This window comes from Gobio gobio, assembly GCF_949357685.1.
Source record: "Gobio gobio genome assembly, chromosome: 7".
In the NCBI taxonomy this organism is placed as follows: Eukaryota; Metazoa; Chordata; class Actinopteri; order Cypriniformes; family Gobionidae; genus Gobio; species Gobio gobio.
The window spans coordinates 38,623,741-38,634,717 of record NC_137103.1 but is presented as its reverse complement, the minus strand read 5'-3'; the positions used below and the strand labels follow the sequence as shown (position 1 = coordinate 38,634,717).

General features: G+C 40.8%; 1 protein-coding gene across 3 annotated transcripts; it reads left to right on the top strand.

Annotated features, from left to right (window-relative positions):
* The first annotated feature begins 594 nt into the window (after window positions 1–594).
* sf3b1 (splicing factor 3b, subunit 1) lies at window positions 595–10,665 on the top strand. 3 transcript variants are annotated; one of them, XM_079821215.1, is made up of 25 exons: window positions 595–687; window positions 1,452–1,624; window positions 1,727–1,828; window positions 1,980–2,094; window positions 3,992–4,071; window positions 4,216–4,404; window positions 4,764–5,013; window positions 5,104–5,316; window positions 5,396–5,517; window positions 5,621–5,818; window positions 6,095–6,196; window positions 6,278–6,457; window positions 6,551–6,637; window positions 6,760–7,030; window positions 7,138–7,283; window positions 7,401–7,547; window positions 7,636–7,761; window positions 7,849–8,070; window positions 8,150–8,332; window positions 8,440–8,551; window positions 8,980–9,100; window positions 9,182–9,313; window positions 9,398–9,670; window positions 9,781–9,997; window positions 10,095–10,665. In XM_079821215.1, the coding sequence occupies exons 1-25, from the start codon at window positions 660–662 to the stop codon at window positions 10,251–10,253; spliced, it is 3,948 nt and encodes a 1,315-aa protein (XP_079677341.1). In that variant the 5' UTR covers window positions 595–659; the 3' UTR covers window positions 10,254–10,665. The 3 variants fall into 3 exon arrangements, 2 of the variants coding, with proteins under 2 accessions (XP_079677341.1, XP_079677342.1); XM_079821216.1 differs by lacking the exons at window positions 595–687; window positions 1,452–1,624; window positions 1,727–1,828 and having other exon boundaries at window positions 2,091–3,700; XR_013816850.1 differs by lacking the exons at window positions 4,764–5,013; window positions 5,104–5,316; window positions 5,396–5,517; ... (14 more) ...; window positions 9,781–9,997; window positions 10,095–10,665 and having other exon boundaries at window positions 3,048–4,071; window positions 4,216–4,362.
* The last annotated feature ends 312 nt before the right edge of the window (window positions 10,666–10,977 follow it).

Here is a 10,977-nt window from a genome sequence, read left to right as displayed (position 1 = left end):
TGTTCATTGCCTGGCAGCTGATCTCTGACCTCACCTTAATTTAGAATAACTAGAATATTTCCATTTTAAACAAAATATATTTTGTATATTATATTATTATTATGTATTCTTCCGGGTCCGTTATTTGGTTTATATCAGAAAATGCTGGATTTTGGCATTTGTTCTTTTATTCAGTTTTTCAAGTTTTGCATCCCAGTTACTCCACAAGATTTTCCACAAGACATACTCCACAAGTTATTCTTTATTCCCCATAATCCTTTTTTAAAACTGCAGTTGGATCTCTGAATAGAAAGTATAACATGTCCTGATGACATGGTGGTCTTTGCCACATACATATTTCAATAATTAAGGTGTGTTATAAATAGCTTCGTTGAATTTAATCTTGATAACCTATATCTTGGAGTCTGCAATAAAAATGCTCGCACACAGAAATTTTCCAAAAGCTACTATGGCTACATTTCTCAAGCAGAGTGAGGGGTAGACAACAATGTTGACATTTGCCAGCTTTGTTGACGCCTAGTGTGTGTGTGTGTGTGTGTGTGTGTGTGTGTGTGTGTGTGTGTGTGTGTGTTCTGCGCATGCGCGTTCTTGTGACCGCAGTGGAGTCGGATGTGCAGTCAAAGGCCTTCCGGTACTGAGGCGCACACAACAGCACGAAAATGGCGCAGATCGCCAAAACACATGACGGTAAATTTATTCAATTATTTCTTAGGAATATATCGCATTTTTGTAGTTCATATACATATATTGTATTTGGGGTGCAATTTCTAGTCTAGAGAAGTGGAATTAGCGAGAAATAAGCAGAATTAGACCAGTTTGAGGCGGTGAATAGAATATGGCGTCTGGTCGTTGAATAAAACCCTGCCCGTGGCGCACAAGAGACATATCAACAAATCCTCCATCCGGAGATTTGTATTTTGGTATATAGCGGAGTTATTGCTAACATTCATTTGCAGAAATACGTATTCATTCGTATGTAATTTGCCTTTCCTGTGTAAATGTTCAAATACACTGGCTAAACGCTGATGTATTGAAACCAAAATGGCGTTGCAAACATATTATCAAACACCGAATAAAACTTTTCCCATTACGTGGTTATCTGCATAGAGCTTTAAATTGAGTGTGGTTATTTCTATCACTTTGTAGAAATATGAATTGTATTCATTGTCAAGTTATTTGCTATGCTTATGTAAAACGCATGGATCTTTATATTATGAAAAATCGACAATATTGTATACTTGTTCACGCACTCTTATTTATATTAGTAGATTGCTACCCGTGTGTGTGTGTGTGTGTGTGTGTGTGTGTGTGTATATTATATATATATATATATATGTGTATATTATACAGGGTCATAGAAATTAAGGCTCTCTTGATGGTTATAAATCGTTTAAGCAGTTTATAGGTATTTTGGGGTTCTGATCTCTGGTTGTTGTTTTTTTTCTTCTTAGACATAGAGGCTCAGATCCTGGAAATCCAGGGGATGAAAGCCGCCCTGGCAGAGGGAGCTGACCAGGGGGTTGGGCTTGATTCCACTGGATATTATGACCAGGAGATCTACGGAGGAAGTGACAGCCGCTTTGCCGGATATGTGACTTCAATTGCTGCCAACGAGCAGGAAGAAGTAAGCGATGACCTAATGCTCTTGATGGTTTTAGAAGAACCAATGTCAGAATGTGCAAGTACTGCCTGGTGGTGTTTCTGATCCCTACTATTTTTATTTTAGGATGATGATGAAGATTCTTCCACTAGTCTGCTTGGACAGAAGAAACCAGGATATCATGCACCGGTTGCAATACTCAATTCCATCCCTCAGTCAGATGAGCAGGTAATTAACAGATTAACATCTTTAAGTTCCAATATTCTTTTTGTTTTGCTTTAAGTCTTCAATGAAGCTTCACTTTATGTATTTCCCAAATGCATTTGTTGTAGTATAGAAAACTGATTATACAATATTCTCTTTTTTGCCCACCCTGCAGTATGATCCCTTTGCTGAACACAGACCACAGAAGATTTCGGACCGTGAGGACGAGTACAAGAAACGCAGACAAAAGATGATCATCTCCCCAGAGCGTCACGACCCGTTTGCTGATGGTAAATTTCACACCATCATTCTCTTCTGTTTATTTTCTCTGTCCATGCCGATCAGTATTTACTCTGCCCATGAAGTTCCTTTTTGCTGCTTAACCCTTCGAACACCACCCAACAGCTTGCTCCCTGGACTCAACTAACCTGTAAGACTGTCTCAGTAACACAGATCATTTAATGGAATGCACTGAAAGCTAATTTCGATGGATTAATGGTTATAAATGAGTTGGGCAGCAAAGGTTTTGGGAGACAGTTGGTTGGGTGGTGTCATCTGTCCCATCAAGGCATAGGTTGCAGGTAGGTGTGTTGTTCGAAGGGTTAATGTATTTTTTTGTGTGTGAAACAGGCAATATAATAGTCAGGCACCTCCAACACAGACACTTTGAAGTAAAAGTTTATTATTACAAGAGGCTGCAGCATACTGTCATTGTGCAGTTACAGTTTTCTTTTCCGTTTTCTCTTGTTCCATAATATATTCAAGATATTTGCCCAATGGCATGTTTGCTAGACACCCCAAAATTTCCAAACGAGTGGAACTCTAGATAAACTTGAGCCACCTGTGGACAAACCTTACAATTAACTGTTTACCAGTTGTAGTGTGTTTTCAAAACCAAATTGAACATCCATTGAAATGTTTTCCAGCTATTTAGCATCTTTGAACCTATGGCCTGTGGGTGCTCATACTGCTACAAATTCGCAAGGAGTTTAGGAAGTTCAGAACATGTTTAAACAAGCTGCACACTCAAAACTGCAACATTCAGGATCAGATTATGGGAGGGAATTGATTCTGGATCAGGCAAAGCGTCTTGCATGTAGTCCCAGACAGAGGAAACTTTACAAAACTGTTGTGTAAATATATTTCTATTTTATTATCATAAAATAGAGATATATCTATTGAAGAATCTGTGTACCAAGATTCCACAGGCCCATACTAACTGTCCTTAATTTCTCTCCTACAGCAGTACTGCTATGCCAGTCCTGTCTGCACTCTCTTAAGGGTGCAGCAACTCGTCCTGTGTAGGTTATGGTCAACAAAAAGAAGCGTGTTTATCAGATAAATCAAGACCATAGTTGGTAGTTTTGCTTTGGTGTGAGGCCAGAGGGCCTTTCAGGGGAATCCACCATGGTTTCACGAAACCTTTTTTTTTTTACTTTTATGAAGTTATATGTTATTTTTAAAGCCTCATCAAGGACATTTTTCTCAACTTCATGTCCTCCCTTCTCATTTCATCTTTTTTAACCAATTCATCACAGCTTCATTTTTTTATTATGAATCCAGATGCACAATTATGCGCACAAGTGTGCCTTTAAAGCCTTAATTTGTTTGATATATTTTTTAAATATTTTATTAGAATTCCCCAAAGTGTTCAGTGTCTCTGGCTGCAACACGTATAGTAAAATAAATGATTTTAGAAGTCGGTGTTTGAATACTACAAGGTTTTTTTCCCTTTTTTGTTTATAAATGAGTGACAAGAGCAGAACAGGTGGTATGCAATTGTGTGTGTGAGTTCAAACCCTTTTCCAAAGTGTTACTAATGGTAAAGAGAAATTTTCTAGGCTTCTTTTCTGCCGGTTGAAGTCTGACTGCAGAGGGACCCTTGGCACTGAAAGTGTACGTATTCTGGAGAGCGCAGCCCAGGACCCTGCATCAGTGATGGCTATATCCTCTCCTTATCTCCTCTTAAAAGCAACAGAAACCTCTTTGTACCTGCCTGTTCTTAATGTATGACTGTAAAGAGTGCTTAGCTTTTATTGTCTAGGGTTGTTTTGTGTTATGAGAGGACAGTAATTTAAACATTTAAGGCCATCTATTCAGGGACAGTTGACTGTAGTGTGTGAAAACACTGGTTTTGAGACTCACTTGACTGACGGTCTCGCATTTTGTTGGTGCTCTTTCGCATAGGAGGCAAAACACCGGACCCCAAGATGCAGGTCAGGACGTACATGGATGTTATGAAGGAGCAACATCTGTCCAAAGAAGAGGTGAATGTTTCTCTACATCCTTGTGCTTGTCTTCTAGTGAAACCTTGTTTATAAGATGTTACTGATTGAAAAAAGTCACAAGAAACTTTAAGTTAAATTAAGAGATTTTCCTTTGACTAAAACCTTCCATGTTACTTTCTACAGAGAGAGATCAGGCTGCAGATGGTAGAGAAAGCAAAATCTGGAGAGCTGAAAGCAGTGAACGGCTCTGCTGCTGCTCAGGCAGCTGTGGCCAAACGCAAACGTCGCTGGGACCAGACAGCTGACCAAACCCCCACCAACTCCACACCCAAAAAAATGTCCAGTTGGGACCAGGCAGATGGAGGTTCTGAAGTGAGTCTGTTTTCTATAACAATATTAGGGCTGCAACTTGTTGCGCTCCGTCTGTAAGACATTCTTACGAGTTTGTATAAAGAACATTCTCAAATTTGGTTAACTTGGTTCATGCACCTTCCCCACAGCAGATGGAAAAGTCAGTCCTTCGCTGTGTTTCGTCCATACAAATGCATTATTCACTACTGTAAAGTGACATAACTGGTGGATGTTTTTTGATGAATAATCAAAACCTTTTTTTTTTTTTCATTATTGATTTATGGATTTTATCAAGTAGTTGTTGCATTCCAAACAACATTATCACAAGGCCACGGCACTTACTCAGAAATATTACTAATCATGATCTTCTCTTTACCCAGACACCCGGACATACACCAGGACACACACCTTCCAACAGTCGTTGGGACGAGACACCTGGCCGTGCCAAAGGTAGCGAGACCCCTGGAGCCACTCCGAGCACCCGTATGTGGGAACCCACACCGAGTCACACTCCAGCTGGAGCTGCCACACCTGGTCGAGACACCCCTGGACATGCTACTCCCGGACATGGAGGGGCCTCTTCCAGCGTGCGCAAGAACCGTTGGGATGAGACGCCAAAGACAGAGAGAGGTCTTTTATTTTATGTCCATTTTGTGGTACAATTTCTAATAGTAGACACTTAAGCAGAGTGATTTGAAGTTGTTTTATTTTATGTTTCAGAAACACCGGGTCATGGCAGTGGCTGGGCTGAGACTCCACGTACAGATAGAGGAGATGAGTCAGTGGGTGAGACGCCCACCCCGGGTGCAAGCAAGAGGAAGTCAAGATGGGATGAAACACCAGCCAGTCAGATGGGCTCTTCAACTCCTCTGCTCACCCCTGGAAAAACCCCTCTGGGAACACCTGCCATGAATATGGCCACGCCCACTCCAGGTACCGGACCAATGCTGTTGTTTATTTCTATTGTTGCATCAATTTGTGGACGTTCCTGTAACGTTTTCTCATTTTGCAGGTCACCTGATGAGCATGACTCCAGAACAGCTGCAGGCTTGGCGCTGGGAGCGAGAGATTGATGAGAGGAACCGTCCATTGACTGATGAGGAACTTGATGCCATGTTTCCAGAAGGATACAAAGTATGTCATTTATATTAACATTTACAGAACACCTTTTGTTTGTCTGAAAATGAATTAGACATTCCTTGGTTGCTGATTGGTTTTCATCTGACAATTCCTTCAGGTACTGCCCCCACCAGCAGGCTATGTACCCATCCGCACCCCTGCTCGTAAGTTAGCCGCCACTCCCACCCCCATTGGAGGAATGACTGGCTTCCACATGCAAACAGAAGACAGATCTATGAAACAAGTCAATGACCAGCCTTCTGGAAACCTGCCCTTCCTCAAGCCAGATGACATCCAGTACTTTGACAAACTGCTGGTGAGTCACATGTACACCAGGGATATCTTATGTAAAATATTGGGATACTTTTTTAAAAAGAATTTTTTTTATTTTATATATAAAATATTTTGTATTAATGTAATATTTAAAGTAGTAATAATAATTAGCAGCAGTAGTAGCAGCTGCATGAGCACTAGTGGTAGAATTTCATAATTTATTATTATTATTAATTATTTTATTATTTTAAGTACATTAATACAAATATTTAAAAAAAAAAAATTTTTTTTTGACTGATTATCCCATCTCTGTTTGCAGGTTGAAGTTGATGAGTCCACCCTCAGTCCAGAAGAACAGAAGGAGCGTAAGATCATGAAGCTTCTCCTCAAGATCAAGAATGGAACACCTCCCATGAGAAAAGTTAGTATCCTTTCTCAAACTTAATGGACTGTAACATGTAATCTTGCAAATATGATTTCTTAACCAGTTCTGTCCTTTCAGGCTGCTCTTCGTCAAATCACAGATAAGGCCAGAGAGTTTGGTGCAGGACCCCTATTTAACCAGATCCTGCCACTGCTGATGTCTCCTACACTGGAGGACCAAGAGCGTCATCTCTTGGTGAAAGTCATCGACCGTATTCTCTACAAACTTGACGACTTGGTTCGACCATACGTCCACAAGGTAAGTTTGAGTTACCTGTAAGCGTCAGTTTTGAAATAGGAGTGGACAAATGTATTAATTTGTCTTTTCTAACATACCTATTTGTTCTTGCAGATTCTTGTGGTGATTGAGCCTTTGCTGATTGATGAAGATTACTATGCTAGAGTAGAGGGTAGAGAGATCATCTCCAACTTGGCAAAGGTAAAATTGTTGACTTCAAATAGCAAATATCATCTTTGGTTGATAACAGTATCACATTGTTAACAGTTCTTGAATTAGTGGAAATTATTTAGGCCTTAATCAAATCTACATTTCTTTATCAGGCTGCTGGTCTGGCCACCATGATCTCCACCATGAGGCCTGACATTGACAACATGGACGAGTATGTGAGAAATACAACAGCTCGTGCTTTTGCCGTCGTGGCGTCTGCCCTGGGCATTCCATCTCTCCTGCCTTTCCTTAAGGCTGTTTGTAAGAGCAAGAAATCCTGGCAGGCTCGTCACACAGGAATCAAGATCGTACAGCAGATCGCTATTCTTATGGGCTGTGCTATCCTGCCCCATCTCCGCAGCTTGGTGGAGATTATAGAGCATGGTTAGTATGGCATTTCGGTCTATTTGACTCCATCTGTATGTGGGTGTACAAAATTGATTTTACATTGTCTGCTATATGGGCCAGTCTCAATCTGTTGTTTCCCTCAGGTCTTGTGGATGAGCAGCAGAAAGTGCGAACCATCAGTGCTTTGGCTATCGCTGCCCTGGCTGAAGCTGCTACACCGTACGGTATCGAGTCCTTTGATTCTGTGCTGAAACCTCTTTGGAAAGGTATCAGGCAACACAGAGGAAAGGTGAGCATGTGTTTGATCATTGGAAAATTGACGTTGTTGTGTTTTATTTGTACTGTCATTATGCTTTCAAACTTATTTTACTAAATGTTTGTAACACTATTATTTGTGTCTTCTCAGGGTCTTGCTGCTTTCTTAAAAGCTATTGGATACTTGATTCCTCTTATGGATGCTGAATATGCCAACTATTACACCAGAGAAGTGATGCTTATCCTCATCAGAGAGTTCCAGTCTCCTGATGAGGAGATGAAGAAGATTGTCCTCAAGGTGCGTCAGGGAAAAACTATTCAGAAGCATTAAAAACATGATCTTTCTGAACATTTTAGACTAACCTTTTTTTTCTTATACATTGTAGGTGGTGAAGCAGTGCTGTGGCACAGATGGTGTGGAAGCCAATTACATTAAAACTGAGATCTTGCCCCCCTTCTTTAAACATTTCTGGCAGCACAGAATGGCGTTGGATAGACGCAACTACAGACAGGTTTGTGAGGTCATCACCTAATTAGGAATAACTATAACCACGATCAATACACCTTTAACTTCATTTGTCTTTTTACCCGCTTTACAGTTAGTGGACACTACAGTAGAGCTTGCCAATAAGGTAGGCGCAGCTGAGATTATTTCCCGTATCGTGGATGACTTGAAGGATGAAGCTGAGCAGTACAGAAAGATGGTGATGGAGACCATTGAGAAAATCATGGGCAACCTTGGCGCCGCTGACATTGATCACAAACTGGAGGAGCAGCTTATTGACGGCATCCTGTACGCTTTTCAGGAACAGACCACTGAGGTGAGTTTCAGACTTTGCTGCAGTTAAACAATCCTGCTCCGTTACTCTTCTTGCATCATCATTTTGCCTGTATCTCCAGGACTCTGTGATGCTGAATGGCTTTGGTACGGTGGTGAATGCTCTGGGGAAGAGAGTTAAACCGTACTTGCCTCAGATCTGCGGTACAGTACTGTGGCGTCTCAACAACAAATCTGCCAAAGTCCGCCAACAGGCTGCTGACCTAATTTCTCGCACAGCGGTGGTCATGAAGACATGTCAAGAGGTGAGAGAAGCCCTTATGTTCATTTATGGACTGGAAAATATTTATATTTGTTAAAAGAAACTATTTGTAGTTAGTAATATATATCCTGTTCTGACATTTCCCTTTAGGAAAAGCTCATGGGCCATTTGGGTGTGGTGTTGTATGAGTATCTGGGAGAAGAATACCCAGAAGTGCTGGGTAGCATTCTTGGAGCCCTTAAAGCTATCGTCAATGTCATTGGTAAGTGTTGGCAAAAGCACTTAATTAGTTGTGCTTGCTAGCATCTATGCATTAATCTAATGTATTCAACTTTTTAGTGATGCACCCAAAACAATTTGTCAAACACAAATTTTCATCCAGAGCAGCACAAATCACCAAAATCATTTTGAAGGGCCGAAAGCAGTATTTAAAATGTGTTCAACTGAAATATCGAGAGGCATCTCATCGGAACTTTACTGTGATTGGTTAAATTTTTTTACTGAAAATACAACATCCTGAACAGCATAGTAACCCAGTTCAGTTACCCAAAAAAATTGGTATTGGTTTTCGGCTAAATGGACACTTTGGTGCATTACATTTTGTTTTAATCAATGTTTGATAAATTTGAACGTTGTTTCTATTGCTTTGCTTTTTGACTTTGAATAAATGTTAAAATGTCCCGTTCTTAGGTATGCACAAGATGACACCACCTATCAAAGACCTGCTTCCACGTTTGACTCCCATCTTGAAGAACAGGCATGAGAAGGTGCAGGAGAACTGCATTGATCTAGTGGGCAGAATCGCTGACAGGTCAGTCCTACAGTTCTTCGCAGAATTTAAAAAATGTAAACATTTTGATAATGCCTCCTAAACGCATCGTGTCCTTTCCAGGGGTGCGGAGTATGTGTCTGCCAGGGAATGGATGCGTATCTGTTTTGAATTGCTGGAGTTGTTGAAAGCCCACAAGAAGGCCATCCGCAGAGCTACTGTCAACACTTTCGGCTACATCGCCAAGGCCATTGGGTAAAAGACGATCCTTCTCTCAGAATCTGTTATTAGAGGTATGAAAATGTTGGTTTTTAATTTGTCCTGTTCTTAATTCTCTAGTCCTCATGATGTGCTGGCCACGTTGCTCAACAATCTGAAGGTGCAAGAGCGTCAGAACCGTGTGTGCACAACGGTAGCCATCGCTATCGTGGCCGAGACGTGTTCGCCATTCACAGTGCTCCCTGCGTTGATGAATGAGTACCGTGTTCCTGAGCTTAATGTTCAGAACGGTGTCCTAAAGTCTCTGTCCTTCCTGTTCGAGTACATTGGTGAAATGGGCAAAGATTATATCTATGCCGTCACACCTCTGTTGGAGGATGCTCTGATGGATAGGTAAGGAAGTAGATTATTGCTTTTCACAAGACAGTTGCCACTTAAAGCATGCAGATTGTTCCCAATAGTACTCTCTAACCCTCCTGTATTTTTTTTCCTCTCTGTCTCAGGGATCTTGTACACAGGCAAACAGCCAGTGCTGTGGTGCAGCATATGTCTCTGGGAGTTTATGGCTTTGGCTGTGAAGATTCTCTCAATCATTTGCTCAACTATGTTTGGCCCAATGTCTTTGAAACGTCTCCTCATGTCATCCAAGCTGTAATGGGGGCCCTCGAGGGTCTGCGGGTGGCAATCGGACCCTGCCGTATGCTGCAGTATTGCTTACAGGTACGTTTCACTTCCAGCATGGAATCTTCACATTTGTTTGCTATTTATTAGTTATGAAGACTTATCTAATGGCTCAATGGTTTTTCTCCCTCAATAGGGTTTGTTCCATCCTGCTCGCAAAGTGCGTGACGTATACTGGAAGATCTACAACTCCATCTATATCGGCTCCCAGGACGCACTGATCGCACACTATCCTCTTGTCTTCAACGATGAGAAGAACTCATATGTTCGCTATGAGCTGGAGTACTACCTGTGAATATGTCTACCCTTACATGTGCACTCTCTCTCTCCACCTATATCTGTCTAATTCCTGGTTTATAGGACTTGGTCCATTTTTTTATGTTCTCTGGTAGATTGCAACCAGTCCCGCAGATTCTGTGGTCTAAAATTAATTTCTTATTAAAGAACAGGAAAATGTCGAAAAAAAAGAATCTGTCAAACGTGCCGCTTTTAGATCTTTGGATTAGACGTTTGTTTTTACGGCGTGGCACCAAGCACAGTGACAGTAAAGGTAGTAGCAGAGTTTCTGAGGAATGTGATTTATCTTTAGTAAGTCTTTTAACTTGAGGCTTGTGCTGGTCTGTCAAGTTCATTCTTGCTCAGTCACATCTGTTCTTATTATAATGTTGCTTAGTTTGGCTGAATAAACGTTTGTGTATTAAAAGTCATTGAGCTCCTCTGTGATGTTTTTAATGGTTACGCACAACCAAATTAAGTCCTGATTTAATTCTACTTTTTAAAAAAAAACAATTTTTATCCTTTCAAATGTTGCCTGGACAAACTGATTACTTTTCATCACCTGCAAAATGACATCTGGGAAAGTCATTCCTAACATTTGAATTTGAAAATCAAATCAAATTGCACTGTAGCGTGAACAAAGGCATTTAATCAAGGAATATTTCTAGCTTTTACCTGTAGTTAAATGCTCATCGCAAGACGTTTTAAACCTGTTTAATAAAGGCTTACCATATTTTGACTTT